The sequence below is a fragment of the Halichoerus grypus genome, chromosome 11 (genome assembly GCF_964656455.1).
Source record: "Halichoerus grypus chromosome 11, mHalGry1.hap1.1, whole genome shotgun sequence".
NCBI classification, from domain to species: domain Eukaryota; kingdom Metazoa; phylum Chordata; class Mammalia; order Carnivora; family Phocidae; genus Halichoerus; species Halichoerus grypus.
In genome coordinates this window covers 48,079,627-48,105,870 of record NC_135722.1, presented here as the reverse complement: position 1 = coordinate 48,105,870, position 26,244 = coordinate 48,079,627, and the positions used below count along the sequence as shown (strand labels likewise).

Here is a 26,244-nt window from a genome sequence, read left to right as displayed (position 1 = left end):
TGTGCATATCATGTCATGCCCAGATTCTAGGTCTTCTTCTAAATTATTGACGCAATAATAGAACTAGATAATACCTAATTGTTGAATCATTAAGCAGCATCCTTTGGTATGGTTGTCCAAGTGGGAGAGAATTCACCTTGTTTTGCTATCGTCCAGCCTAAATGTATCCAGATCATATAAAGGGGATCGGGAGAAACCTCACCAGATGCTGTGCTGAGGTCCACGTTTACTGTGCTTACAAAAGTGCACCGATCTGGGAGCCAAGGAGCCCAAATCAAAAAAGGAAGTGATGTTAGTCTGCTGTCCCCTATGTTTAATGAACCCATGCAGACTCAATGAAATTTTAGGACCTCCAAAACCATACTTTTAAAATAATCAATCCCAAGAAGATGAGATGAGCACCAAGTTTACTTTCCTCAGAAAAGAGCTCAACTCTTTAGTCTGGATCTATGGTTTCCTTCTCTGCCAATTAGGACCTGACCACTGTCTGTGGCGAAGCTTCACCCACATCCCAGGCAGTCAGTTCCTACGGAGCACAAGCCAGTCACCAAGCTTTTCTTTTGTCCTCTAGTGCTGAGAAAAGCTGAGCCCCCAGTAAGCCGTCTGTGAGATACTGAAGAGAGTGTTTGCCAAATCACCACATCTTCCCTGGCTGTGTCGGAGAGTGTTCTGAAATATGAAAGACTCAAATCTCAGCCATCATGTCACTCGAGACAAGCCAGAGCTTCCTCTTTTTTACAGGAGGGAAGAGAGGTTGCTGAGATTGAACTATGAACATTCTTCTCATCATTAAGTTTTCCTTTGCGCTGTTACTGTTATCAGTCCTACCTGCCATTGCAGCTCTAGGGTGCAGCCACTTCCCATGTGGTGGAGGCTGATGGGAGCTCCCCAGCCACCAGGTCATACTCTAGAAGGCTTTGAGGGAAAGCACCAATCACGGGGGAGGCACATAGGGAACTGCAGCATCCTCTCCCCTGGGGGGACCAGTCCTTTCCTGAAGCTGTGTCCGAGTACTCACCAGCACACCAGACCAGACTGGGAATCCCAGACTGAGAGTCATGTCTCGGTGGGGACAGGAGGATATGTAATCCAGAAGCGGAGGCTTCTTTCCACCTTGAGCCCCTGTGCTCTATGGGGAAGCATGTGCTCTGGGCATAGGGCAGCCATTCAGCCTCAAGGACTCACCTCTCCTTTTGCCTTCACTGTTCTTCAGTAGTTCCTGTGAGAGAGGTGACGGTATCCTGGATTAGGGAAGTGTATGGAGAAGGAGAAAATTGGACAGACTCTAGATATTTTGGGAGGGAGAGATAACATGACTTGCAGATGTGGGAGGGTGAGAGAAGAGGAGGAATATAGATATGCTGACTACCAGATTGTGAGCTTCAGCTTCTGGAGGATGTTTTTACCAAACTGAGATGAAGACGACTTGGCGGGGGGAGGGAAGTCAGCTCCATTTGTGAACTGTCAAGGTCGGGATGCCTATTAGACAATGAACTAGACATCTAAAGAAAGCACCTAGCTGGGGGCGCCTGGGTGGCTCAGTCGTTAAGCATCTGCCTTTGGCTCAGGTCATGATCCCGGGGTTTTGGGATAGAGCCCGCATCGGGCTCCCTGCTTAGCAGGAAGCCTGCTTCTCCCTCTCCCACTCCCCCTGCTTGTGTTCCCTCTCTCGCTGTGTCTCTCTCGGTCAAATAAATAAATAAAATCTTAAAAAAAAAAAAAGAAAGTACCTGAATGTGTGAGTCTGTAATGACAGGAAGAGCCTGGGATGGAGACATAAATGTTGGAGTCAGCCATGCAGAAGTTGCACTTTAAACCAGGGAGCTGGATAAGATCAGGTAAGATAGTGATACTGAATGTTGCAGTCAACCGTGAAGTGCTTTACGCACATGTGATGTTATTCTCCTGTCCATTCCTAGCTGAACCTGTCACTAGTCCAAGTAAACACTGTCTGACGTCGGGCCAGTCCTATGGAATGTGACCTGGACTCCTATGAGGGAGCCATTCAGAAAAGGAAAAGGAGGGGGCTGACCACAACCCCTCCCAGCACCCTGGGAGGGCTGGCGGGCTCACTCGCACCCCGGCGCCGCTCAGAGAGCGTCATCCTCCAGGCGCACTGCCAGTGCAATTAATCCTGTTAATATCTATAAATAAAGTGCAGTCAACAGTTACTTTAACAGTGCATCACTAATTATTGGTAGGATCTGTCACTGGAAAAGGGTGTTTTTGCCAATTTTGTCATGTCTGTGGCAAGTATCAGGAATACAGTTGGAGTTTCTGAGAAAACAGGATGATCAAATCATTAGGCAGCTTCCGTGTTACAGGTGGGGCAGGTTCGGACCATCAGTGTGATTATTACAGTTGAGGATTAATAACCCTTGAGAGAAATGTTGCAGCGAGGATTTCCTCTCCACTTGCTAAATGACGATTTCTTGCTGCTGTATCTCACAGGGACTCTGTAAGAGGCTTTCTCAGGGAGTTAGTGGTGGTGGAGAATACGGGGGCTTGTAGTGATCACATGTCCCCTAGCATGATGGCTCACTGGAAATTTGACCCAAAGGCCCCAGGGAGCTAGGCTACAGAGGCTTAGTAGCTGTCCCAGGACCCTTGTACCAACTCTTCATTTGTAAGTCAGTCCATTAATTCAAGGAATACTGACCAAGCTCCCCTGAATGCTGGCCACTGGGAGGGGTGGGTGAGTGGGACTTCCCCTGAAGAGTAAACAGACCAGTGAGAGTGAGAAACGTGATCAAGGACAATGGTGGTAATAGTTACCTCATATTCAGTACTGACTGCATACACGTGTTTTCACATTTAAACTTTTTAACATCCCTGCGCTTTAGATACTAATTCCAGTCTCCAAATGAAGAGACTGGAAACAGAGAACTGAGACACTGAGAAATTAGGTAGCTTGCCTAACGTTGCATAATGTTAAGTGAGGCGTTGAGACTTGAACTCAGCTCCCATCAGCTGCACTGTGGCCTAAGGGCCTTTAAAATACCAATTATGTCATCATCTTTATGTTTATACCTTCAATCCCAATTCCCACTCTACAGAAGTAAATACTTTCAGCTACTTTAACCTTTTCTTTTAAAATATACCTCCATATATTTTTAAATGCTTTCTTTTAGTTTTAGTTTGAGCTTCTATTGAGTTTTATTATAGAAGATGAAGATGCAGCTCCTAAGTTCACTACACATGCAGACTCTTCCCCGTCTTCTCAAAATAGTTATAAATTTGTGGAGGTAATTATGTCTATGCCATTATTATGTAAACTTGGCTGATAGCTGAACCATGTAGCATGCTGTGGATTATATTCTCTTTTTCCCACAAGAGTTGGTCATTTGTATCTCTAGCCTGGCTCTTTCCCCTGATCTCCATACTCATACCTAATTGGCTATGTGACATCCCCATTTGGATCTCACATTTAATATACAAAAAACTGAGTTCTTTTTTTTTTTTTTTTAGGATTTTATTTATTTATTTGACAGAGAGAGACACAGCGAGAGAGGGAACACAAGGAGGGTGAGTGGGAGAGGGAGAAGCAGGCTTCCCGCTGAACAGGGAGCCTGATGTGGGGCTCCATCCCAGGTCCCTGGGATCATTACCTAAGCCAAAGGCAGATGCTTAATGACTGAGCCACCCAGAAGGCAGACGCTTAACAACTGAGCCACCCAGGCACCCCAAAAAACTGAGTTCTTGATCTCTCCCAGAGCCCAATGCCTTTTCCCTCTACATGTAGAAATGAGGGTTAATAGAAATTCCACTTTTCCATTAACTCAGGCCAAAAATATTGGAACCATCTTTGACTCATCTCTTTCTATCATTTAATTTACTAGAAAATCCTCTTGTTTTAGCTTCAAAATCTGATGACTTCTCATCACCTCAGCTGCTTTCTCTGGACCAGGCCACATTACCTCTCACTGATGATAACCTCCTAACTGATAGCCCTGCTTCTACCCTTGTCCCCCAGACTGTTCTCAATGCAGCAGCCTGGCTGATCCTGTTAAAATCAAGTCACATTGTGCTACTTTTCTACTTTAATCCTTTTAATGGCTTCTATTCCCACTCAGAGCATAAGCCAGAATCCTTTTGATAAGCTGCACGACCTGGTCCCTCACAGCTTCTCTGATCTCAGTCTTTTTTACTCTCTTCCCTTTTCCGTATCTCTTTTTCCTTCCTTGGGAATAGCAGATACACTCCCACCTCAGGGGTTCTGCACTTGCTCTGTGGTCTGTGTGGAGTCTTCCCAGTTAGCTGCACTGCTAGCTTTCTTGCCTCATCTCCTCAAGTCCTTACTCAAAAGACATGCTATTATGAAGCCTTCCTTTCATTTAATCCCTCAACACTACTTAGCCCCCTTATCGACTTTTTTATTTTCTCCATTTCATTCTGTGTGTGTGTGTTATATGTGTTTTTATGAGTGGGTGTGTGTGTAATTTATTTTGCTGTCTAGCTTCACAAGAAATATAAGCCTCATGAAGGCAAATGAGTTTTGCCTGTTTGGTTCACTGATGGATTCCCAGCACCCAGAGGGTACCTGGCAAATAATTGTATTCCATAAATGCTTGTTGAATGAAGAATAAACAAATGAATTACCTGGGTTTTATTTGCTGTATGAGGGTGTGTGTTTCCATGTGCCTATCACTAATTCATCCCAAACTCTGTCAGACATTTAAGTCTCTTAATACACAGATCAGGTTTTGTTTCTTACTGTAGAGGACAGCCTTTTAGGGCATAGAGCAGGGAGTGGTGTGGAGAGGCAAATGAAGATAACCAATATGTAAGACAAATGTCCACACACGAGTCAGTTTCTGAGCTCTCTCTACAATTCTGTTGGTTTGTTTACCTTGCACAAATGCTACACTAGTCCAGTCCATTCTGGACACTATTTTTCCTATCCAGTAAAGTCTCCCAATTTGTTCTTCAAGAGAATATGGACTGTTTCAGCACTTTGAATGTCCACATAAAATTTAGGATTACTTTGTTAAGTTGTAATCTGATTGGAATTACATTTAACATGTAGAACGGTTTGGAGAATATCTTTATAATATTGAGTCTTCCAATCTATGAACATGGTATATCTCTTCATTTATTTAGATCTTCCTTAACTTTACTCAATAACACTTTTATCTTTTTTCTGTAAAAAAATATTGGACATTTTTTGGTAAACATATTCCAAGGTATTTGATGGGGGTTTTTTTGATGCTATTTTAAGTGAAGGGTTTTTTTCTATTTTTTTAACTTGTTTTTTTTTTCTGGTATATAAAAAGAAAATTTATCTTTGTTTACTGATCTCATGGCCATTAAGTCATCAATAAATATGCTTATTGATTCTAATTATTTTTCTGTAGGGTTTGTTGAATACGTTTACACATCATATCAGCTAACAATAATGACAGAATTAATTCTTTATGTCAAAACCGATGCCTTTTATATCTTTTTCATGCCTTATTTCACTAGCTAGGACCTCCAATACAATGTAGAATAGAAATAGTTATGTATCTTATTCCCAACTTAATTGGGAAGCTTTCCACATTTCACCATTAAGTACACCACTACTATTGCCTTGTTTTTAGATTCCTTCCATCAGATAAGTAAATTCCCCTCTCATATATGGCTTGTGAAAACCTTTTATCACAAACAGATACTTGATTTTATCATATTTTTCTATATTCATTTAGTTAATTATGTGATTTTTTCCCCTCTTTATTCTGTTATGGACAATTATGGCTTTTAATTTCATATGTTAAATTAACCTTGTAAATTTGAGATAAAACACATATGCTAGTAATGTGTTATCATTTCATGTTTTTCTACAGTCCATTTCCTAATATTTTGTTTAATTTTTTTTTTTTTTTTGAATCTCAGTTCATGAGTGAAATTGGTCTGTAATTTTGCCTTTCTTTTAATGGACCTCTCAGATTTTGGTACCTAAAATTTGATGGCTTCAAAAATGAATTGGGGAGTATTCTCTCTTTTTCTGTTCTCTGAAAGTGTTTGCAAATACTGGCTTTATTTGGTCTCTAAATATTTAATAAAATTCCCCAGTGAACCCAACTGGGCCTGAAAGGTGTTTCATTACAGATTCAATTTCTTTAATGAGCAAAAAAATTCAATCTTTAATTCTTCTTACATTGATTTTATAAATTTTGTGTTTTGAAAAATTCATCAGTTTTTTTGAATTTTTTGTCTAATTTTTTAAATCTATAGGTGTAAAGTTGTTTATAAATTGTTATTTGTCTTTTTAATGTTTTTAGTAAAGATCTGTAGTGGTGTTGCATTTTCAACCGTGACATGGTTGTGTTTTTTTTATTCCCCTGTCTCCCTCTCTTTTGTCTGTCTTGAAAAAAGATTAGCAATTTTCATTAGCTTTTTAAAAGCTAACTTTGTGTTTGGCTTTTTGACTCTCTCTAAATATATTTGTTTTCTAGTTCATTAATTTCACTCTTATAGTTATATCCTTCCTTCTACTTTGGGTTTAATTTGTTGTTCTTTTTCCAAGTTCTTCAGGTAGGTGCTTTGATCACCAGATAATCAGCCTTATTTTGTTCCATGTTGTGCATTTAAAGCTAAAAATGTTCCCTTAATCTGATTTTTAAGCATTTATGTAGAAAAAAACCTACTCTTCTCTTCCTATGTGTTTCTCCTTTACTCTTATACCGCTACCCCACTCACAACACTTCTGACACCGAACATGGGGGGTTTTCCCACACCAAATATTTCTGCAACACCAACTTGGTTCCCTAAACTTTATTATTTTATTAAAAGATTTTATTTATTTATTTGACAGAGACAGACAGCGAGAGAGGGAACACAAGCAGGGGGAGTGGGAGAGGGAGAAGCAGGCTTCCTACAGAGCAGGGAGCCCAATGTGGGGCTCGATCCCAGGACCCTGGGATCATGACCTGAGCCGAAGACAGATGCTTAACGACTGAGCCACCCAGGCGCCCCAGTGTCCCCTAAACTTTAGCTCAATTCTGATACTATCTCCCTGGAGATAGCTTCAGATCCCACAGGTTAGGGGCTCAGGCCCTTAATCTCAGGCTCATGAGATTGCCTGCCACTTTGGATGCCAATCATAAGTGTTGATCTCTGGGTTATGTGTGTGAAAAGGCAAGTTGAAATGAGAGCACTGTGTGCTTTCCATAAAGGGTTCACTCAGTGAGCTTGGAGTACTCAAACCCTACACATTTTAAAGAAAGGACTTGGACTTACTGGTTCTTGAGAGATAGCCTCTACGCCCTTAGAATATCCTGCCTGATAAGAGTTCTTTATATAGCAGATCTTGGGCCACACCAGATATTTTATCTTAACAATACAATAATGGTGAACACCTCTTTTTGTTCACCTAGGGCCCTGAGCCATGCTTTTTGACCTCTGATGAAGGGAATGAAGACTGACTAGTTAAGGTCAGTCATGTGGACACTCTTTGCCACCCACAATAAGAACCTTGGACATCAAGGTTGAGACAAGTTTCCCAGCTGTCAGTACTTGCTGTGTGTTGTCACACGTCATGGCTGAGAGAATTAAGTGCTATCTGTGCGACTCCACTGGGAGAGCACAGCTGGTCTCTCCTGGACTCCACCCTATGTATCTTTTTCCTTTGTTGATTTTAATCTGAGTCCTTATGCTGTAATAAACCATAACTATGAGAATAACAGCCTTTCTGGGTCCTAAGAGTCCTTCTAGCGAATCATCAAACCTGAGGGTGGTCTTGGGGACCTCCAGGACAGTGGTACTCACAAGTATTGAGGAAACTAGGGTATCAAAAGTCTGTTGATAATGATTCTCTTTACCTAACTGTGTAACCTTCTGATTTTGGTGATGTTTATATCGTACAGGTAGTATTAAAGAACAGTTCATCAGAATTTCTACTTAAATACATCACATGAAAAACATGAGATAACCTCCACTCCCTCTTAAGGCCCCTCATAAAATAATAGTAAAGGAAATACGAAGGGCATAAGCTTTGACCCTCTAATTATAAATATAGACAATTAAGGATATTCTAGGAAAACCACCATCATGGTCCAAAGTAAACAAAAAGATCAACTGATCATTGGAGAAAAAGACATTAAAAGAAAAGAAAGAATTCTAATTAACATGGATCACTGAGGACCAGGCAAGATGAGTAAAAACAAAATACCTAAATATCTTTTGGGGAAATTTCAGAAGGTATAAAGTACAAAGTAAAAGTACAAAGAGACAATCTTAAAACCTCCTTGAAAGGAAAAAAATATCTACAAAAGAATGGCATCAAACACCCCAGCTGGAACATGAAGTACTTGGGAGACATTGTGACAATGTAATGTCACAATGTAAAATGATTCAAAGAGAAAATAATTTTAACCTAAATTCTGTGCCCAGCCAACTTCTTTTAAGAATTAGAGCACAATAAAGATTATTTTAACTATATGTGAACCCTCCCTGGAAAAAAAATTCTCAAGGACATACTCAAGCAAAATGAAAAATGTATCTCAAAAGGGGGGATGATGTGGGTTTTAAGAAACTGCCATGAGCAAAGAAATGGAAATATTTTAACCATAGTTTAAATGTTAATTTGGCTGTGAAACAATAGAACAGCAAAACAAAACCAAAAAAAATGTATTTTAAAAGACAAAAGCAATTAAAAATAAATTAAATAATTAAATTCTGGGAGGAAGAAAATTTAGATACAAAACGAACAAGCTTGATTTAATAGACACGTAGAAATTTGGCCCTGGCAAATGGAGAATCCACATTGAGCACACTTGAGCACAAGTGAATGGGACAGGAATAGGAGAGAATAGCATAATATTTTAAATGGTTGAAATCATTAAGGCATATTCTCTGAACTCAAGGCAATAAAATTAGAAGACAAAAGTAGAGTTCTCTGCAAAATGTTTCTTTTCAGAATTTTTAATGCCCATTATTAATTTATACATAATGAAACTAACCAATTTCAAGTGTACAAGTTTTGTCACATGTATACAGTCATGTAACTACCACCAAAATAGTGATGTTAGACTATTTCTGTCACCCCCAGAGGTTTCCCAGTGCTCCTCCAGTCAGTCCCCTCCTCCCAGCCCCAGTCCCTCATTCCCACGGATCACTTTGTGTCACTGTAATTTGGCTTTTCCCAGAATTTCACATAAAGGGAATCATACAGTGTTGTCTTTTGTGTGTGGATCCTTTCACTCAGCATAACGCTTTTGCGATGTACTCGTGTTGTTTCTTTCATTAGTAGTTTTCCATTGGGTTGCTGAGTAGTATTCCATTGTATGAATATACCACACTTTGTCCATTCACCATGTGATGCTACATTTGGTTTTCTTTTGGGTTTGGGCTCACAACAAGTGCACACAAGTCTTTGGATGGATGTGTGATTTTATTTCACTTGGAGAAATAACCAGATGTGGGATTTCTGGGTCATTCGGCAAGTGTATGTGTAGCTTAGGAGAAACCACCAAACGGTTTTTCCAGAATGGTTTTAACATTTTGCATTTCCAGCAGAGATCGTGAGAGTCAATTGTTCTGCATCCTGGGCAGTCATTCATATTGTCAGTCTTTCATTTTAGCTATTCTAGTGGGTGTGTAGCGGTATGTCACTATGGTTTAATGTAATTTTGACGAAGTGTCTGTTCAGATCTTTTGCCCATATTTTTGTTAGGTGGCTTCTCTGAGTTGTAGGAATTCTTTATGTATTCTGGATGTAAGTCCTTCATTGGTTGTACATTATACAAATATGATCCTTCAGCCTGTGGCTTACTTAATCTTTGCCTTTCTTAAGAATGAGTTTGAAGAGCAAAAGATTTTTAACATTAATGAAGTACAATATATCAGTTTTTTTTCTATTATGCTTTGTGCTTTTTATGTCCATCTAAGGAATCTAACCCAAAGTCAGACATTTACTCCTGTGCTTTCTTCTAGCACTTTCATAGTTTCAGTGCTTACATGATCCATTTTCATCACATTCTTTCCTGTCATGTGAAGAAAGGTCATGCTTCTTTTGTTGTTGTTCTAAATAGATGTCCAACTATTCCAGTACTATTTGTTAAAAAGTGTAAATTTCTTCATTAAGTTATGTGGTCCCTTTACAGGAAATCACTTGACCATATAAACAAGGGTCTAATTCTGGCCTCTTTATCCTGTTTCGTTCATTAGTATGTCTGTCCTTTTGCCAGCACCTCCTTGATTATTGATTACTGTGGTTTTATTCTGTGCCTCATAGTCGGGTAGTATTAAGTTTTTCAATTTTCCAAAACTTTTTTGGAAATTTTTCCAAAATTATTTTGATTATTCTGGGTTTTTTATATTTCCATTTACATTTTAGAATCAGTTTGTCAACATCTACAAAAGGTATTTTGGCTTTTGATTGGAATTGCATTGAATTTACAGATTACGGAAGAATTAGTATCCTAACAACGTTGAATCTCTTAATTTGTGAATGTGGAATATCTCTCCATTTGTTTATGTCCTATCTAATTTTTCTCAGCAGTGTTTTGTAGTTTTCATTGTACAGGTCTTGCACATAATATGTTAAATTTATCTGTGAGTATAAATGTAAATGTATTTTTGGAGCACCTGGGTGTCTCAGTTAAGCATCCGACTCTTCATTTTGGTTCAGGTCATGATCTCAGGGTTGTGGGATCGAGCCCCGCATCAGGCTCTGTGCTGAGTGTGGAGTCTGCTTAAGATTCTCTCTCTTCTTCTCCCTCTGCCCCTCCCCACTCATGTACTCTCTCTCTAAAAAAAAAAAAAAAAATTAAAAAACAATAACAAAGATAAATAAATAAATGTATATGTATTTTTAAATTTCAGTTCTTAATTGTTTCATTTCTAGTATATAGAAATAATGTTGCTTTGTATTAACCTTGTTGACCTTGCTGAACTTGTTTACATAGTTTTTTATAGATTCCTAAGGATTTTCTCCATAAGCAATCATTGGATCTGCAAATAAAACAGTTTCACTTCTTCCCTTTTAATGTATATATCTTTCATTTCTGCCTTATTTCACTGGCTGGACCCTCTAGCGCAATGTCGAATAGAAGTGGTGAGAGCAGATGTCCTAGCCTCATTCCCTAATCTTAGGGGAGAACGTCTGTCATCATTAACTTTAATGTTAACTGTAGTTTTTTATAGGTGTCTTTTTAATAGAAGGAAGCCCACTTCTATTCCTAGTTTGCTGAGAGCATCTATCCTGAATGAGTATTGACTTTTTTCAAATGATTGTGTTTGTCGATATGGTTTTTCCTTTATAGTATGTTGATATGATGGTTTACTTTGATTAATATTTTCAGACGTTAAGCCAAACTTGCATTCCCTAGATAAATCCCACTTGTTCAGGATATATCTCCTATTTAATATATTGCTGGGTTTAATTTGCTAAAATGTTATTAAGGATAATTGTGTCTGTGTCCAGGAGGGTGCTAGTCTGTAGTTTTCTTAAAATATTTTTGTCCAGTTTTAGTATCAGGATATTGCCATCCTCATATAAGTTGGGAAATGTTCCCACCTCTTCTGTTTTCTGGAAGAGCTTATAAAGAATTGGCATTATTTCCTTCTTAAATGGGCTTGACTTTTCTTTGTGAGACGGTTTTTAACTATGACTTCAATTTATTTAGTGGATATAAAACAATTCAGGTTATCTATTTTTTCTTTAGTATGGTGGTTTTTTGGCTTTCAAGTAATTTGCTCATTTTATCTAAGTTGTCAAATTTATTGGGATAAAAATGTTCATAATATTTCTTTATTATTATTTTAATGTCTATAATATCTGTGTGGATGTACTCAATTCCATTTTTTAATTTGGTAATTAATATTTCCTAATTTTTGTTCCTGATCAGTCTTTTTTTTTTTTTAAGATTTTATTTATTTATTTGAGAGAGAGAGAGAAAATGAGATCATAAGCTAGAGGAAGAGGGACAAGTAGACTCCCTGCTGAGCAAGGAGCCTGAGGTGGGGCTCCATCCCAGAACCCTGGGATCATGACCTGAGCCCAAGGCAGCTGCTTAACCAACTGAGCCACCCAGGCACCCCCTTGATCAGTCTTATTAGGATGTTGGTTTCATTGATTTTCTGTAGGTGTTTCCATTTTTTATATTTCATTATTTTCTACTCATATTGATTATTTCCTTCCTTTTATCTATGTTGTGTTTGATTTTCTCCTGTTTTTTGTGTTCCTAAGTTGAAGATTGGATCATTGTTTTGAAATGATACCTCTGTTTGAATGTAAGCATTTTTTAAAGATTTATTTATTTATTTGAGAGAGAGAGAGAAAGAGAGCAGGGGGAGGGGCAGAGGGAGAGTATCTTCAAGCAGACTCCCTGCTGAGCACAGAGCTTGATGTGGGGCTCAGTTTCATGACCCATGAGATTATGACCTGTGCTGAAACCAAGAGTCAGAGGCCCAGCCAACGGAGGCACCCAGGCGCTCCAGAATGTAAACATTTACTGCTGTACATTTCCCTATATGCACTGTTTAGTCTGTGTCCTACAAATTTTGGTATGTTGTATTTTTGTTTTTATTCCATTCAAATTAATTTTTAATATCCCTTGTGGTTTTTCTTATTTGACCTGTGAGTAATTTAGAAAAGTATTGTTTAATTCCCAAATATTTGCAGATTTTCCAGATAACTATGATTGCATTGTAGTTTCATTTTAGTCTTATTTGGAACATACTTTGTATGATTTCAATCATCTTGAATTTAATGAGAATTTTTTTTTATGACCCAGAACATGGTTTCTCTTGGTGAATGTTTGGTGTATAATTGAAAAGAATATGTATTTTGTTGTTATTAGATGGAGTAATAATGGGTAAAGTAAGTGACAATTAGGTCAGGTTGGTTGATATTATTGCTTAGGTCTTTTATATCCTTACTTCTTTTCTGCTTGCTTCTTAAGTCAATTACTGATAGGGCAGTATTGAAATCTCCAACTCTACTTGTGGGTTTGCCTATTTCCCTTCTTTTTCTTTTTTTTTAAAGATTATATTTATTTATTTGACAGAGAGAGACACAGCGAGACAGGGAACACAAGCAGGGGGAGTGGGAGAAGGAGAAGCAGACTCCCCGCGAAGCAGGGAGCCCGACGTGGGGCTTGATCCCGGGACTCTGGGATCATGACCTGAGCTGAAGGCAGACGCTTAACAACCGAGCCACCCAGGCGCCCCTGCCTATTTCCCTTCTTAATTCTATCAGATTGTTTAATGTATTTTGAATTTTTGTTGGTAGATGCATATACATTTAAGATTATGTCCTCTTGATGACTTGACCCTTCCTTCCTGGTACTATTCCTTGATTTGAAATCTTCTTTGATATTAACAGAGTCACTAAAACTTTCTTTTGATTAGTGTTTACATGGCCTAATTGTTTTTAATCTTTTTAACTTATCTCTGTCATGATATTTTAAGTGGGTTTTCTGTAGACAGCATATATACTTGGGTCTTGCTCTGTTATACCTATTATTTTTTTAGTTGATTACTCTATTGTTTGAAATATACATCTTTACAGTATTTTTTATTTAATTTATTTATTTGACACAGAGAGAGAGACAGCTAGAGAGGGAACACAAGCAGGGGGAGTGGGAGAGGGAGAAGCAGGCTCCTGGACAAGCAGGGAGCCCGATGTGGGGCTCAATCCCAGGACCCCGGGAACATGACCTGAGCCACCCAGGAGCCCCTCTTTACAGTATTTTATTTAATATTATTATTTCCTTTCTTCTGCTTACTTTGTTTTTATTTATTTTTTGATTTCACTTATTTTTTTCTTCTGATTTCTTAGAATGGAAGCTGAGGTCATGACTTGAGATTTTTCTTCTGTGTAATATAGGCATTTTGGTGCTATAAATTTCCCCCTAAGTGCTGCTTTAGCTGCCTTTCACAAATTTTAATATGTCATGTTTTCATTTCAGTTTAGTTCAAAATACTTTCTAACTCCTCTTTTGATTTCTTCTTTGATCCATGGGTTATTTAGAAGTGTGATAGTTCAAAATATTTGGAGATTTTCTAGATATCTTTTTGTTACTGATTTCTAAATCATTTCCACTGCAGCCAGAAAATACACTTTGAATCTTCTCAAATTTAATTGAAACTTGTTTTATGGCCCAGAATATAGTCTTTCTTGTTTGGTGTTCTGGGTGCCCTTGGAAAGAATGTGTATTCTGCTGCTGTTTGGTAGAGTGCTTTTGTAATGCCACTGGTTACGCCGAGTCAGTTGACAGTGTTGTTCAAGTATTCAAACTTCTGACTATAACTTGTCTATCCTCACAGTTCTATCATCTTTTGCTTCATGTATTTTGAGAGTGTGTTATCTGGTGCATAAGTATTTAGAATTGTTACGTGCTTTTGATGAATTGACCCCTTTACCATAATGAAATGATCCTCTTTGTCCTGGTTGTATTCATTGCTCTGACATATATTTTGTCTGATATTAATATAGCCACCCCAATTTTTTTATTAGTGTTAGTATGGCATATCTTTTTTTATTCTTTTACTTTTAATCTACTTATATCTTTATATTCAAAGTACATTTCTTATAGAGACCAGTTGAGTCTTGCTATTTTACTTAATCAATCTTTGCTTTTTATCTGGATGCTAAGATCATTTACATTTAATGTATTTGTGAAAATAGTTGGTTTAAATTTACCATCCTATTGTTTTCTATTTCTGTCAGATTTATCTCTTCTAATCTTATTCTCTTTCCCTTTTCTGTCTTCTTTTGGATTAATTTAATATTTTTATTTTTTTTCTAATATATACTGTATTCTTTTTTTAATTTAATTTAGTTTTATTATGTTATGTTAGTCACCATAAAACACATCATTAGTTTTTGATGTAGTGATCCATGATTCATTGTTTTTATATAATACCCAGTGCTTCATGCAGTACATTTAATATTTTTAAAGCATCCATTTTATCTTCTTTTTTGGCATATTAGCTATACATCTTTTAATATTTTAGTCATTTCTTTTGGGTTTATAGTGTACATCTTTAACATACACAGCCTAACTTAAAGTAATATTATACTATGTATGCTATTTACAGTACAAGAACTTTACAATTCTAGTTTCATATCTTTTCAACAAATAATCCCAATAAAATGATCATTTCTCCATTTCAGTATCAATTTTTCAATCCCAGAAAGGACTCTAAGTGGCCTTGCTTGGGTTCCATACTCATCCCTGAATAAACAACAATGGACATGGGCATGAATATTTTGCTAAGCCTGAATTCCTGCAGCAGCCCTTCTAGAACTTCATGGAATTGGAAAGGAGCTCACCGGAAGAACCTAAGAGGAATGCAAAAGTGCACTAATTAGACAAAAACTAGAACTATCATAGACCACTACAGGCAAACATATCACATTACAGATTGGCAGGTGGAGAATTCACTCACACTTGCTATAAATTCCCAATATATTTTGCCGACAATACTGAACTTGCCCATACAAAGCAGGAGCAAATGAAGCATTTCTTTATATGACATTTTCCTGCCCCTTGTCTCCCCCAGGGCACACAGCCACCGGTGACGCTGTGCATATCTGATTCCTGTCAAGCTGAAAAAGAAGCCAAACGCTCCGCCACCCTTTTATATTTGACTTTTATCAGCACTCTGGAAAAATTTTTACAAACAATATAAATACTCCTGTGTAGGGCAGTTTCTCAACCTTGAAACTATTGACATTTTGAACCAGATAATTCGTTGCAGGGAGGGGCTGCCCTGTGCATTGTAGGATTTTAGCAGCATCCCTGGACTCTACCTGCTAGATGTCAGTAACACCTGCCTCCCCAGTTGTGACAATAAAAATTTCTCCAGATAGTGCCAAATGTCCCCCAGGAGAGCAACATTGCTCCTAATTGAGAACCACTGGTTTAAGGGAATGTTTGCAAACATCAAGATCTATAGGTTCTTGACCCCAAATCAACATCAGCTGGTGGGGAAAAAGCAGAATTAACATTAGGTGCTATCAACTCCTGTTCCATATCCCTGCAAGCCTATCTGTCCTTAAGGGACGGCGTCTGATGTTCCCCTACTACAAAAACAGCTCCCAGCACCTGGAAAAGAGCAGTGCTCAACCACCACAACCATAGCCAATGTTAAAAGAATAAGTGAATGAGTTGATGGATGGATGGATGGTTGAAAAGAAGAATAGAAATTATTCACAGTGTTACTCTGGGGAAAGGAGTGATATAGAGGGTATATATACATACGAAAAGAGGATTTTTACTGTTTCACTAAGAGTTTCTATTTGAGTTTTATCATTTTTACTTGCATGACTTAGAAAATTTTAATTTTTTTATTTTATTTTTAAAGCACTTGGAAATCAAATCAAACATTTTCTCTTTGGTAACTATCTTTAATTTTCTGGGTTTTGTTGTTTGTTTTTTTGGAAGTACAAATGTGGACTTCAGCCCTAGTTGACCTTTCGAATACTCTATCACCAAGTCTGAAGCTTAATTTTTTTTTTATTTTAACTCATGAGCAAAGAGCCATACTATGAGTATTTGTGAATGAGATTTATGTTGGGAAGAAAATGTACTTAAGACAAAAGTAACTGACTTGTCATATTCAGTTATGTGCACTGGGCTTGAGGGCAGGGTCTGGGGTACACATCTCGAACCCTATAGAGCTTGGGTAAGGGCAGGCCTTCCAGAATTTTATGCTGGGGAATTTGGTGATGATGAAGCTTCCTAGGCATGATTCTGGTCACTCCTGTTTTGCTTTGTCAAACTCAGATTTTCTGGGCAGAAGGAGAGAAGGGGGTGGTGAGCTAGGTGCAGTGAGCAGCCCCCTGAGGGAGGAACAGGTGTTTTGGCCTTTTTGCTTAAGGCAGGCAGGAGAAGTTAAAGGGCAAAGGAATAGGGCAGGGAGTGTGGAAGGAAAAAGATAATTTGTGGGGACAGCTGTTGTTTCTCTTTCTCCTGTGCCACCAGCAGGAAGATGGGTCAGATCCTCCCTCTTCAGGGAGAGCAGACCTCCATCCTGCAATGGGAAGCCCAGCAGCATGAAACGGTCCAGTGCCTGCCCCAGGTGACACCCCAGCTCCTGTAGAATTCTGGTCTCTCCACCCCAGACAGAAAGGCCCAGCCTCCTGGGTCTCTTGAGATCTGGGCTCCAGGATCCAAGAGAGCCTGGCCTGCAAAGTGAGGTTATTTATTTACATGAGGCAAGTGATGCACGGAGATGCAGAGCAATCCATCTGCCTTAGCCACCAAACAGATTCCCTTCGCCTCATCCTCTTGCAGAAGCGATCAAGGTAGGGAGGTTGGGCGAGGTGACCTTCCAGAACTGAATCTTTGCTTCTAAAAATAGAAGCATCCTTGGAGAATCAAGGAGGACGGGAGGCTGTGGATGTTGAGGGCAAAACCCGGACTTCCCAGAGCATTGTCAGTATGAAACTGTATTAATTAGATGAAGGCTCCCAGCTCAATAATGTTAGGTATCACAGATATTGAAACTAAATGAACTGGCTCCCCCCCCCTTTCTGGTAACACTCTCCTTGGGCTAAAAAGGAGAAAGAAAACCATGTCTTCTGACCTATTTGAATGGCTGCATACTGCCTGAGGAGATGTCTTCCCCAGCAGAGGGAAACGGGCTCCTTAGGGACACACCAAGAGAAGGCCAGAGCTGCAGTTAAGTGGAGCCCCTGAGGCCAGCAGCAGGGGGTCACCACCCATCTCCCTGGGTGGAGCCCGCGCAGGGCTCTGTGTGAGGCTGGGCAGGGCCGGGTGAGTGTCTGCGTGTGTCCACGACTGTGGATGGTGTGTGTGGGTCTGCAGGGCCCTTGTCTAGAGCCAGATGGTAGGGACTAGGTATTTCAGGATCCAGCGGCGCTGTGTGTTGGTCTGCACACATAGTGTGTGACCAGGTTGTGTGCAGTGCTCTGGCGGGTGAAGGGTTGTGTCTGTGTGTGTCTGTGTGTGTGTGCATGCACATGTGTATGTTTTGGGACGAGGTGTCTGCTGGAGTGTACAGAGTATTATGGCCATCCTGGGGGTGCTGTGTCGGGGAGTGTGTAGGGCTGTAAGGGAAGGAGGCATAGGGATAGTGACTATTTGGAGGACTTTGTGGGCTGATGTAGAGCCTGTGGGAAAAACTCTGGGGGGAAACTCCATAGAAGTGGGGACCTGCTTGAGAGGCCGCAGGAGGCTGCTCAGGGCTGTGTGCAGAGCATGTCTGGGCTGCTGGTGGGGCTGTGCCGTCCTACAGAGCCCCTCTTCAGGCAGCTTTGTCCTGGGGGCCCTGGGGGATTGTGGTGGCACTATGAATGGAGCCACATGGGGGACTCTGGGAAATAGTTAAGGCTCTGGGGGTGCATTCAGGGCTGTGGGGACCTGTGTGAGGCTGCGGAGGGCTGGATAGAGGGTGGTAGAGGTCCTGCGTGGCCTCCACAGCCTTGCCATCTGAGTGTGGGCTGTACTTCCTTAGGGGCAGGGGCCCCCAAAGTCCAGGCATCTGTTCTTCTCCGTGTGACTGACATGAAGGGAGAGACAGCAGGGACTCACAAGAGGAGCAAAAGGAGAAGTGCGTCCCTTCTAGAGCTGCCCTGCAGCTGATCCTTATGCACACTGGGCTCAGACACTTTCTAATGCGTCCCTTTGTGCTTTCTCCACAGGACAATGTGGATCTTGGAGAGTTGATGTTTTCCCTCTGCTATCTTCCAACTGCTGGCAGGCTGACCATTACCATTATAAAAGCAAGGAATTTAAAGGCAATGGACATAACAGGAGCATCAGGTGGGACATTCTCAAATTCAGACTTCTTCATAGGGTTCTAATATAGTACTTTCATGAAGTCTTCAGTAGAGTAATTAGGCGCATGGGACCAAACTACCTAGGTTTAATCCCAGTGCTAGACCTCATGGCTGTGTGACCCTGGGCAAGTCCCTTACCCTCTCTGCACTTTGGATTCCCCATCTGTAAGATGAGTGTAATAATAGTATCTGGCTCCTTGGGTTGTTGTAAGTTTAAATGAGTTAATGCCTATGAAATAAGAATAGTACCTGGCACATACTAAATGCTACCTAATGTGAATAATCATTATTATTCTCTCTTAGGTCTTCTTCATTGAATAATCATTATTGTTCTCTCTTAGGTCTTCTCACCATAATTGTGAATTTGTCCTATAGTTTACACACGCTGATACAGTTTATCTAACTGAGTCTTTCCTCAGATATAAGCAATCACCATCTCGGGCCTGTGGAAGATTGAAAAACAATCTTATATCCTCATAAAAAGCCCATCAGTGAACTATGCAGTTTGGTATTGCCAGTGAATCAAGCATGTACATTTAAATTCTAAACCGTAACAAAAAACGCCCCGATACGCAGTTCCTACTATACAACCTCTGCTTAAGACACCCAGTCCGCTGGCTATTGATCACAGAAATCAAAGGACACCGGATGCAATAGAGCCTGCTTACTGTCCCCCAGTATTTTTCTAAGAAAAAAAGATGTGGCCCCTTCTGGTCCTCTGAGTCCCTCCTGGACAGTGTACGGGGAGTCAGTGGCTGTGCAGGTGAGGAGAGAGGGAACTCCCCACTGAGCAGAAGGAGAGTGAGGGGGAACCAGAAAAGTCCCACTGGAAGCAGGGACCAGCCTTGTCACCTGTCCCCTCTGCTAGTGTTACACCACAAGCAAGCCCTTGGGCTTTCTTTCCCTGCCACACTGCTGCAGGCAGCTCTCCCCAGGGTTCTCCCTGTCATCCAGGTGTTCTGCCTGTCCCTTTCCTAAAGACCTGAGGTTTAGGAAGATTCTCTGGGGCGGCTCAGAGTTCGGGGCCTGTGGCCTGTTTCCCCTGCCTTGGAATTACCTTTGCGCCTCTCCCTGTTGAAGCCAGGCAGTTCTTGAATCTAGCTGGAATATTTTCTAATTCAATAACAGATGTTTTCACACCCTTTTTAAATTCCACACACTTTGAGGAGACAGAGTGCTGTGCTTCTTCTTGAATGAATGTCTTAATTATCCTAACTCTCGTCGCTGCCCAGGCATCGTATTAATTAAAATCCTCAAACTCCAGGCCACAGGCAGGTAAGGGAGTTCTGCCTCCCATTGTCTGTGGAACCCCATCGTGATGAAACTGCCCCCTGAACCCACATTTATCCTCACATTCCCCCCGCTTCTCCTGCTTGTACAGATCCCTACGTAAAAGTGTCGCTGATGTGTGATGGCAGACGACTGAAGAAGAGAAAAACATCCACCAAGAGGAACACTCTGAACCCTGTTTACAACGAAGCCATAGTCTTTGATGTCCCTCCCGAGAACATTGACCAAATCCACTTGTCCATAGCTGTCATGGACTACGACCGGTGAGAAGCCTGGAGCTCTCTCTCTCTCTCTCTCTCTCTCTCTCGGGGCAGGTTGGCCATGCCTGGGGCAGGGAGGGCAGAGGGGGTGTGCGGCCACACATGCTCAGCTGACGGCCCAGGCTGTGGGAAACGAGTCAGGGGAGCCCCCGAGGGAAAGCTGACTGACAGGAGTCGGCATTTTCCACACCATGCTGTAGAGTCCTATTACCCAAGTGCTTCTTTGCTCTCCCCCTTTTCATTTCTTTCTCCTTCCCCATCCTCCCCATCCTCCCCACCTCCTCCCCTCTCCATCCCTGCACACTCCCCGGAATCTCAGCCTGGGAAACCGGGGCCCTGCAGGTCTTAATCTTCTCCCACACAATCCTGCCTGGCCTTTGTGGGAAGATCCCACTCAAAATAGCAGAGTGATTCCTTTAGCCACACCACCAACATTTCTAAATACATAACTCTGTTATTTTTTTCCCTTCCCCCAATGTGTTTAATAAAGATCATTTCCATCCACTTAAGTCTGAAAGCAAACAGAAATGTTCTCTTGAAAATGCTAGAATCAGTATGGATGACAGGGTACATTAAAATGTATAAGATGCTCGACTTTCTAATTAATACAGCACAGAAGAGATATTTATAGCTTGCATTGTGGCCAATTGTGTATTTAAAGGACAGATTTGAAAAACAGTCATTTTAATATGCAAAGGAAGTACCAACAGGGAATTAGACATGTTAAACCAGTCATTAGACTGAAATGCAAAGTCTCTTTTTAATTGGAAACTTCCCATGTGGTCTGGGCACAATTATATAAAAAAAAAATCATTCTGACTTCGAGTATAATCTTACAAATATTATTTGTAGCTAAGAATTTTCCCACATACCCCTGAAATGTCAGTAGGGCAGCTTCAGCACCCCGAACACTCTTTCTAGCAGATGCCTAGGTCAAGCAGAACCGTCTTCCAGCCCCAGGAACACATGGCTTAGCTCAGCGGCCCATGGGTGTGACAGCCCACGTCAGGCAATAGACCTTATCCTGTCTTCTCCGCAGGAAACACAACACCAATGGTGTCAGCCCACAGGAGGGGCCGTTGCCCACCAACCGTGGAAAGCTAGGCCAGCTTTTTTCAAGCGATTGCCAAGTTTCCCGCATCAACAAATCTGATTATATGAGCTCTGCTTCAATTCAATTCTCAGTAAACTCATGAATCTGCCTGGAAAAATCCATGGCAGAATTCATGGGGCTTCTGCATGCAACTGATTTTAATGAGCATAGCCTCGAATATCCTTCACACTCCCCCACCCATGTCTCGCCCTTATTCCCTACATACAAATAGGAGAAAAACCAGTCATCTTTGCAGGAAGGAAAAAGAAAGCCCATGAGTTTAGATCCCAGAGAGTTAAAGGATGGGTCATATCATCACTGATATGAGGAATTCTTAATCTCAGGAAACAAACTGAGGGTTGCTGGAATGGGGGGTGGGGTGGGAGGGATGGGGTGACTGGGTGATACACACTGGGGAGGGTATGTGCTCTGGTAAGCACTGTGAACTGTGCAAGACTGTTGAATCTCAGATCTGTACCTCTGAAACAAATAATGCAATATATGTTAAGAAAAAAAAAAGAGAAGAAGATAGCAGGAGGGGAAGAATGAAGGGGGGGAAGTTGGAGGGGGAGACGAACCATGAGAGACGATGGACTCTGAAAAACAGACTGAGGGTTCTAGAGGGGAGGGGGGTGGGAGGATGGGTTAGCCTGGTGATGGGTATTGAGGAGGGCACGTTCTGCATGGAGCACTGGGTGTTATGCACAAACAATGAATCATGGAACACTACATCTAAAACTAATGATGTAACATATGGTGATTAACATAACAATAAAAATTAAAAACAAAAAAGGTTGGGTCATATCATTCTAGTTATGCAGATGACATCTAACCAAAAACTACTGAGGGGGAAGAATTGTCCCAAGGTAGGGACGTACCCAGGGAAAATTTCAGAAATATTAGCCCTGAAGTTACAGGAGCTAAGTATCTTTCTATAGGAGGGAAATCAAGTCGGGTCAAAGAAGCAAAGATGGGCTTGGAAGGAAGGAGGGGAGAGCATCAGGATGCATGTTCTCTGAAGAGAGGGATTGCGAGGAGACCCAGGAGCTGTCTCCACCCTGCCCCCTTTGTAAGCTCCAGACCACGGCTGCCCTACATGGCGCATCTCTCTTACCCATACTTGGTTGCCTCTTATGGGAATTTGAGCAGCCATAATGCAAGGAACTCCTTTCAGATGGCCTCCTTTTCATTATATGGACTTGAAGACCTGGAGGTCAACCTAGTTCTAGAACCAGAGTTGTCATCCTTAGCATGCATCAGAAACAAGCTAAGCCATGCCAGTGTTACAAAAGCCAAGGTGTGTGATGGCCACACTCCGCTCTTCCTTTCTGTGCCCCCAAGTACAATATTGGATCCCAAGTTCTATTAGCTGTTAAGCTTGTCCTGTAGTTTAAATGAGGGAAGGAGAAGAACCACTCTTGCCCTCATTCCTACTAGTTTAATTGAGTAGTTGTTGCTCTTACATACCAAAATTTTAAGAAAAAATTATTGTGGGCCATTTTCACAGTGTAGGTCATAATGAGATCATCGGCGTGTGTCAAGTAGGCAACGAAGCTGAGAGGCTGGGCAGAGACCACTGGAGTGAAATGTTGTCGTATCCTCGGAAGCCCATTGCACACTGGCATTCCCTGGTGGAGGTAAGACCCTACTCCCACATGTTGCACTTCGTGGAAAAATAAATGCTTTGCTGTTGAAAGGCAGGAGCCACCGAAAGTGTGAGTATACCAGGGTCTGTGGTCACCAATGGGTTTCTCTGGTTGCCCTTCCTGGAGCTGTTGGAAATTGTGTTCAATCTAAGGTTGAGTCTATGCACCCCACCTGTCTGGTAGGTTTTGAACATTGATCATTCATCCCTCACTTTGTTTCTCTTCAAAAATGATAGAGATTCTCTGATTCCATGCTATGGCTTTGGGTTGATATTTGGAAGGTATCTGCAAGATCTGGATGAATGTGGAGTTTCAGGTTGCCATATGTGACTTATGTGTGGCATCAGAAAGAGTTCGAGACTGGGAGAGAGGAGGCCCGGATTCCAGGACTGGCTCTAGCATTAACCTGTGATCCTGGACAAGCTAGTTAGTATCAGATTCAGTTACATGTGATAAAACAACAACAACAACAACAACAAATGCAATAGAAATTTGTATCTCTCTTACATAAAAAAAAGGTCCAGAAGGAGGCAGTCCAGGGTGTTATAGTGGCTCTGTGATCAATAGAGACCTAGACTTCTGTCTTTCTGCTTCACTGTCCCAGTATGGGTGTGTTTTGTTTTGAGGCCTCATTGAATAACATGGCTGCTAAGCTCCAACCATCACATATCTTCCAGGTCACAGAAAGGTGGAAAGAGACAAAAACTAAAAGCACACATACTCTCTTTTAAAGGATTTTCCTTGATGTGTCATGCAACACATCACCCTATGTTTAACTTAGTCACAGAATAGCCATATGGACACATGTGGGAAATGTATTCTTTTGTTGGGTGGAAATATGCCCAACTGAAAACCAGGGTTCTATGTGCAAGGAAGAAGAAAGGAGTGAATACTTGCACACAGTGAGCCATCATTCTGCCTCACACCTTCATTCATTCACTCACCACCCCCCTACCCCATCACTTCTCATTTATGCTTCCCCCATCCATCTTTGTCCATTGACTCACTCTCTTATTTATTTACTAACTCATTCTCTCAAAAACAAATTGCATTCACCAGGTAACATTTGTGAGAGTCAAATGCCATATTAGATAAAGAAAGTAGATGGGAATAGGAAACCTTCCCCCGCAGAGCTTATAGACCACAAGAGAAACAGAAGAAGGCATGCTAACTAATCATTAGAATGCACAGTCATGAGCTTTAACATCCACATCAGGTGCTACTGGAGCACAAAGGAGGGAGTGAGATTGTCTATGAAGCATTCTCCCTCCTGCTCTTGGTAAGTGAAGGGAAGGGAAGGGAGCCCCTGGGAACGGGACTCCCCAAGGAGCATGGGTTCCAGGCAGAGAACTTTGCTGTCATTCTCCCAGCGCAGGCAGCCCTGCCCCGTGCAAAGCCATCCTGAGAGGCCAAGACAAGAGCCTCGTCAGTGTGGGATCTGCCGCCACTGAGAGTCCGGAGAGTCAAGCTGAAGCAGACGTGCCGGGCAGCTGTGCAGAGGCAGTGGGCCCGGGGAGGAAGGGACAGTCTCCCTTTGTTGGAGGTGGTGCCAGGAGGAGAAGAGCAGTGCAGGCCTTGTGGACTGATTCTAAGCTTCAGGGCCGTTGGGTGTATTCGAGCAGCGCCTAGGGCCCCCTAATTTACAGATCCCTGCAGACACCTCTGCCCCTGGGCCATCGAAGCTAGGACTCTTTCTCTCCTGGACTCAAAATTAATCCCTAAGGGAGACCCACAGTCCCCGTGAACCCCCTGAGAAGTAGCTGGGAGACGGATGCTGACCCAGCTGCCCTCGCTTCTTCAGCTCCTGGTAGAGCTCTCAGAGGAGTCCGTGTGGGGCTCCTGATCCCGCCTGCGCCAGCCAGTAAGAGTGGCCATCAGAGCAGTTATAATAGGCTTTTTGCACACTTCCGAGTCACTGCGGACTTTAATTCTTGCTTGTAATCTGGAGTGTCCCAGAGCTCTGCGCTTCTCAGGACACAGGATGGGGGAAGGGGTGAGGTTTAGGGGTATGGTGTGGGGCTGAGACAGCACCCAGTTCGGTGCACAGGCAGCGCCTTCTCGACGCCCTTGCTAGGGAGGAAGGACAGGTGGTGCCTTGTCCCAGGAGGGACACCGGGCCCCGAGTGGCAGGGTACGCACGGTACCCAACGGGAAGTGTAAAAAGCACGCCTTGGAAGCTGCCTTCGTGGGAGGAAAAAGCGCTGTCTGACTTTGCAAACCTAGGAGATAGTCCCTAAACCCTGAGCACTTGGCTTTTTGCAAATGTGTGTGTAACAGCGGTGTGAGTGAGAAATCCATGCTTTTGGGGTTAAACCACCGAAACTTGGGAGTTGTCTGTCGCAGCAGCTGGAATGACTGGCTAGCATGACGGGGGTTTCTCAACTGCTGCAGCGGAACCCCCTCCTGCCCGCGCACCTGTGGGAGGGGCTGGCGAGGGTCTCTCTGCCCCGCGGCGTCCTGTCTCTTCGAAGTACGTGCCCAGGACTCCACATCCATCCTGAGAGCGGAAGCCATACTTTCCATCTTAAAAATAAACGTGCAGCTAGCAGAATTGGGGCCCAGGTACCAGATGAGATGAAAAGCAGGACGGGAGAGGTCACCGCGCTTTGCGGACGGCTGTGAGGACAGAAAAAATAAACGTGCAGCTAGCAGAATTGGGGCCCAGGTACCAGATGAGATGAAAAGCAGGACGGGAGAGGTCACCGCGCTTTGCGGACGGCTGTGAGGACAGAGGCAACAGAGCAGAGCCCATGGGTGGAGGCACTCACTTGGATGGAGCTACATTGGTATCCCTGTGCTGCCTCTCACAAGTTGTGTGCTTTTCCCCGTCTGAATGTCAGTTTTCTCATCTGTGGAGTGGCCATAACAGTGTCTGTCTCCCAAGGGTGGTTGTGAGGAGTAAACGGTCTGATGGATAGATGGGGAGCACAGTGGCAGGCGCACAAGAAAGGTTCTGCGTCATGGTCATGATTGTGTATGTCCCACATTGGGAAGGACTGCCATGTGTCCTCATGGGACTCTCATCCACAATGTTTGTCATAGAGGATAAAAGGGAGGTTGGAAGTTGGATGGCTCCCCTGTATTCCGGGGAGCCATCACCTCAGAATGGGGGAAGGGGTCATTTGAGGCATGACTGGACGTAGATGCACGTACTTAAGTTCTGTTTCTTCTCCTCTCTTCTTATACTCTCTACGAACTTTTAAATGTTCTGTGTGAAGACAA

The 26,244-nt window shown here is 42.1% G+C and overlaps 1 protein-coding gene across 2 annotated transcripts in view; it reads left to right on the top strand.

Moving 5' to 3' along the window:
- The window catches only part of SYT9 (synaptotagmin 9), a 195,089-nt gene that overhangs the window by 123,847 nt on the left and 44,998 nt on the right, over window positions 1–26,244 (top strand). Inside the window, exons 4-6 of one of the 2 annotated variants that reach the window (XR_013442445.1) lie at window positions 18,596–18,716; window positions 20,115–20,286; window positions 22,889–23,013. Coding sequence is in view for 1 of the 2 variants with exons in the window: in XM_036089268.2 (XP_035945161.1) it covers window positions 18,596–18,716; window positions 20,115–20,286; window positions 22,884–23,013 (423 nt within the window). In the remaining variant the exon portion in view is untranslated. Of the gene's footprint in view, window positions 1–18,595; window positions 18,717–20,114; window positions 20,287–22,883; window positions 23,014–26,244 lie in introns of both variants that reach the window. The other variant, XM_036089268.2, reaches the window with a different exon arrangement.